Genomic DNA, 5,239 nt, shown 5'->3' on the forward strand with positions numbered 1-5,239 from the left:
AGATTGCCCAGCGTATCCTGCAGGGGTCCCACATTACCCGGCGCCTTCTTCATCCTCCCAATATATTTGAAAAAGGACTTTTTGTTATCCTTAATCTTGGACGCTAATCCGAGCTCTATGTCTGCCTTGGCCTTCCTAACAGCTCGCCTACAGGCCCGAGCAGAGGAGGTATACTCCTCTTTGGAGATTTCACCCCCCTTCACCCCCCTTCACTTGGTGATTAGAAGTTTAGTACTTAAAGTCAGCTATCAAAATAAAAAGCCTGCATGTAATTTTCCGTAATATAAACTGTTCAGCTTTGTGCACTTGAATTAATAAAACTGCTTCCTTGTTATGTTTCATAAGAAAGATACATTTTTAAAATAATTCCTGATTCTTTTCCTGTTTTCATGAACAGTTTAGAAACCTAATGGAGGTTTAAAAACAATCTCAACCTCCTTAATTGCTAAAGAATACTTGTTATTTTTTTCTGTATATAGCTGGGAAAAACACACCTTAGTTTGACTTTACAATAACTTAGCTTATTTTTATAGTATGCAAAAAGTAGGAACAGTAATGTTATTCACAGGGTTTGTCTAATATAGAGGATAGAAGTAATTTTTAATGATGTGATTGAGTATTTCAGATTTCAAGTACCAATTATTGGAATGCCTACACAGTTGATAAAATTAGAAATATAGAAAGTATAATTTAGCTAAGCTAAATTAACCAGTGACACTAGCTGCATATAGTAGTATCCGAAGTCAAAGCCTTGGAGTGTTGGCTTGCCATATGGGTGCAATTAAGCATACAAATTGTGTGTGCCATTCATCATCTGTGAAGAATAAAGCAATACTGTCAAATGTCAGACTGCCACCATAGAAGGGGAAGAATACCCTGCAAAATCAAAGAAAGGTCATTCAGTCCTAAGGAAAACTCAGAGCTCAGAAAATGTTTATGACTCCATTCTTGCAGATGTGCATACCTTTGCAGGAATTTCATAGTACTGATGTGATTGTCCTTTCTAAATTAGTGACAATTTTATGTTGCTCAAGTTGGCTAATCATGTGCTTTGGTTTGCCTAATGCAGTTTTATAAATCCTCCAAAATATACCATTATTTATTAAAAATACTTCCCAAAGTATCAGAAAGGGAAAAGTTCACCAAATATATCTGGGCTGGGTCTAAACCATTTTTCTAACCTTTATGTGGAATATCAGTAACAACATCCAAAGTTTCCCAGTCAAAATTAGAGGATTGTGGTATTAGCTACTGTACAAGTAACAAATAAGGGATTGGAAATTAGAAATCCCTTCCTTTAAAAGCAACAACAAAAAGAAACAAAAACCCCAAACCACCCCCCACCAAAAAGAAACAAACAAAAAACAAAATTCCTCATCATGAATAAGGAAGAAAAGATAAAACTATGGTTTTGACATTGGAAAATATTTCAAGAAAAATCTGTTTCATACTTTTAATTAACAATGCTAGATAACTGAGCAACAGATGATAGAAATAGAGAAGGGAAAAGCAAGGAATCTTTCAGCTTCCAGGATGTCTTACAGGAGGATCTTACCTTTTGTCAGATAATGAAAGATAAACAAGCCGTCCAAACATACAGATAGCGGGAGATTTGTCATTCCATTTTTCTTGACAGAGAATCAAAATTATTATGAAAAATTGAAATTTTACTATTGAATGCTTAAGGTTTGGAAAAATGGCATTTAAATGGGTAAAGCATTGTGACTGGGAAATAGGTTGAGGTTAATTATAATTATATGGTTATACTGGAGAACAATATACACATCTTTAGTTGTACTTTGAAATATTTTATTAAACTATCTCACTCTAATTGCCATTTAGACAGGTAAAATAAAATAGTGTCTAGCTCTAAGTTATCTGAAGTGTGATTCCATCGTGTCAATCAGTAATACTCTCTTAGTGATCTACCAAGAGAAGAGAATGTTAAAGACTATTATTTGATGTTATTTGCTGTCCATAAGGACTTGCAAGCGGTGGAAGAGACAGATGAGGTTATTTCTTTTGAAGGGCCATGCAGCCTACAGCTTCCAGCACCGAGAAGCCTGGAGAGTTCAGTTCAGCTTGGTACCATCTTTTTGCAACTATCTCTTTCTTCCGTGACTTAACAATAGCACATCTTCAGCACGATGCATGCAGAAGACTAGCAATCCCGGCTTCTGTCTTCTTGATAAAGGCTCTTTCCTGGGAGGATAGGAATTGAGGGTGTCTTTACACATTCTCCAGGGGGTGGGGTGGAAGGCATTTTAATTAGAGTGGCTTTTTGTATCTGCTCTAATTAAAGCACCTATAGCATCTCATGAATTCAGCATCCCACACTTCAAAATGGCAGCAGGGACACTAACTGAAGCTCATTCAGTGAACTTTAGTTAAAGCATCCCATTACCATTTTGAAGCATGGGGATGCTGAATGCATATGACGCTGGAGCTGCTGGAGCATGTTAATATCATGCTCCAGGAGACTTGATTAATTGAGCCTACTCTGACATGTTCTAATTAGAGCGTGTTGGAGCGGGCATTGGGCAGGTGTACAGTATAGGTGCCCTTAGATATGAATGCTTTTAGGTTGAGGAGAAAAAAGAACCTGATTCTTTCACTTTCTAGATCAGGACTGCTCAACTTTGGCACAGCAGGGGGCTGTAATAGGTGCCTGTTTGCAGTCCAGAGCTGCACACCACACAGCAGTCTGTGTGGACCTCCAACCAACAATGGCAAGCAACCCCCTCCCCCCATCCATCCCCCACCACACAAGAGGAGAACTGTAAAAAAAAATAATTCAAAGTCCTATTTTGAATAACTTCATGGTGTAAAAACTTCCTTTATTCTAAGCAAACATATAGGCCTTAGCTCTTTGGGTACATGCAAACATTACACTTAGATCAACCTAACTAGGGTTAGGTCAATCTAAGTGCTGAACTGTATAGACCTTCAGAGAGGTTAGATCTGGCACCTGTGGAGGAGCTACACTCCTCTAATCCGTACTAAGCTATTTTTAACCCCTGTCTCCCCCCATCCAAGATGAACAACATTCCTCACAGAACCACCAAGCCCCTCCCAACCCCCACAACTTCCCCCTGAAGACCTGCTAGCCCAACCCCTAATCCTTCCTGACCTTCCCACAAAGTAAGTTATAGACTTACAACACCTGGGTATATTTAAGTTGAATTAATAGATAATTCACATTGTAAAAGAGTCTTTCTAAACTTCATTGTTATGGCAACATAGTGTGTCAATGCTAAAATAAGCCCTTTCATCTGAACAGTAGAGTACATTTATTAAAAACTTGTTAAAATATCATTTTAATATCATATATGTGTAAGCAATGTATCCAGAAATGACATTTCAGTTTATTCTACATGCAGACTCACAGGATCTAGTGTTCCTGACCTTATTGTGAGCATGAGCAACCAGATGTGGCTCCATTTACAATCTGATGACAGCATTGGCTCACCTGGATTCAAAGCTATTTATCAAGGTATGATATAGTGCTTTTAACTTCATAATCAAGAATTCCTGGATATACACAAAGCATATACATTAGATATGTTTTTGGCTCATGCACTAATCAAACAGATATAACAATGGACTTCCTTCTTCATGTCTTTCTGACAAGGTATTTAGTTGAACTTGAAGATTAGTTGGAATCTAACAGGGCCACACTGTGAATGCCTTTCCTATGACCTTGAGCTTGCAATTTTGGGGCTATCAGCCATGCACCTTAGCACCCACACCACCTATTAGTACAACTGTGGATGTCAGTTCAGAGTGGTTGAGAAAACTATAAAAGTCAAAGCCAAATTATTTTAACTTGTTATCACTTAATCTTAATGGAAGCTATGCAAAAGTTGTATTTAATGCTTCAATATAGAACTCCTCATTTAAATTTAGATGCATACAATTTAGATTAAAGTTTTGGGTCATCAGCAAGAAGTTTGGAACAATACAATGTCCACATTTATTTTCATACTCTGTAGAAACTATTTACAGTTATAAAACATGATCTTTGTAATATGAGCCATAGAATGAATCTATTTACATTTTGTCTCTGGCTATAAAATAGGATCAGAAATTTTACAAAAAATGTGCCTTAAAATAAAGTGATAGAAAATGTTAGAGTTTCTTCTTGCTAAATTTATTCTGCTATTTACTCAATCAGATAAAGCCTTCAAAGATGTTAATCTGAATATGCACATTACTGTTGGGGATTTGATATGTCCATTGGTCTGATATACTGGCTAGTAAATATATCCAGACATTAGTATACAAAATATGCTATGGCAAATTGACCTTCTTTTTGATAAATTTCAGTATAGTCAACTCCATAACCTATAGCTTTCCTGTTTTTACTAATAATATTTTCATTGTGTTAATAGTATTCAGACTCTGGGGGCATGTCCACTCGTGTAAGCATGTGCAGCAGCTCAAATAGAAGTGGTGCAAGGTGCAAATTTGAGCCAGGGTTTTTTGCCTTAGGGCACTTGCCCGGACATGCACTTTGGTGTGAGGCAAATTGTGCCACTTGGTGAAAAATAACTGTGCCTAGCTCCTCTTGGATCTGCAGCCACGGGTAGCTACAGCAACTGTGCTGGCCCCAGCAATATAAAAACCTTCCCTAGAAAGCAGCTCAGACTACTTGCTCTCAGGAGCTTCTGGAGCCTGGCCAATTGGTATCAGGGGACACTAACCTTTGTGCCAGGTGGACTGCTCCAGCAGCATTCCCAATCCATTTTTTTAAACACCCCCAAATCCATGTTCATTCCAATTAGAACAAAAGACTCCTCTACATGTATATATATATATATATATATATATATACACACACACACACACACACACATATACATATATATATCTAGGGGGAGAGAGAGAGAAAGAGAGAGGGAGGGGAATGCAGTTGGGCAATGCTTTATTAATATATTTACTATGTTAAAGCAATTTGGAAGCCTACCAGTGTCTCTATCTTAATGATAAAATACATTCTAAATATCTATGTGTTGATGTGTGCTTTTGGTTTTCTTCTCACATGATGGGTGTGTGATGCAGGGATGTGGGGTTTGCAGGAAGGAGGTGAGAAGGGGTATGGTTGGCCTTTCTGCGGCACTACTGCCATGTGTACCCCCTGCCTGGCCATCTGGGCAGCTATCACCTGGAAGATGTTTCCAGTGTGGTGGTCTGTTTTGAACTGTCAAGGCATGTCCTCCTGGTCCCAATTGGCCAGGAG

At 38.1% G+C, this 5,239-nt stretch overlaps 1 protein-coding gene across 1 annotated transcript in view; it reads left to right on the forward strand.

Moving 5' to 3' along the window:
- Nucleotides 1-5,239, forward strand: part of CSMD1 (CUB and Sushi multiple domains 1) — a 2,474,714-nt gene that overhangs the window by 1,695,669 nt on the left and 773,806 nt on the right. Inside the window, exon 14 of the mRNA XM_019520340.1 lies at nt 3,381-3,493. Coding sequence (XP_019375885.1) covers nt 3,381-3,493 — 113 coding nt within the window. The remainder of the gene's footprint in view (nt 1-3,380; nt 3,494-5,239) is intronic.

The sequence above is a fragment of the Gavialis gangeticus genome, unplaced genomic scaffold, assembly GCF_001723915.1.
Source record: "Gavialis gangeticus isolate Ggan-Ray unplaced genomic scaffold, GavGan_comp1, whole genome shotgun sequence".
Classification (NCBI taxonomy): domain Eukaryota; kingdom Metazoa; phylum Chordata; order Crocodylia; family Gavialidae; genus Gavialis; species Gavialis gangeticus.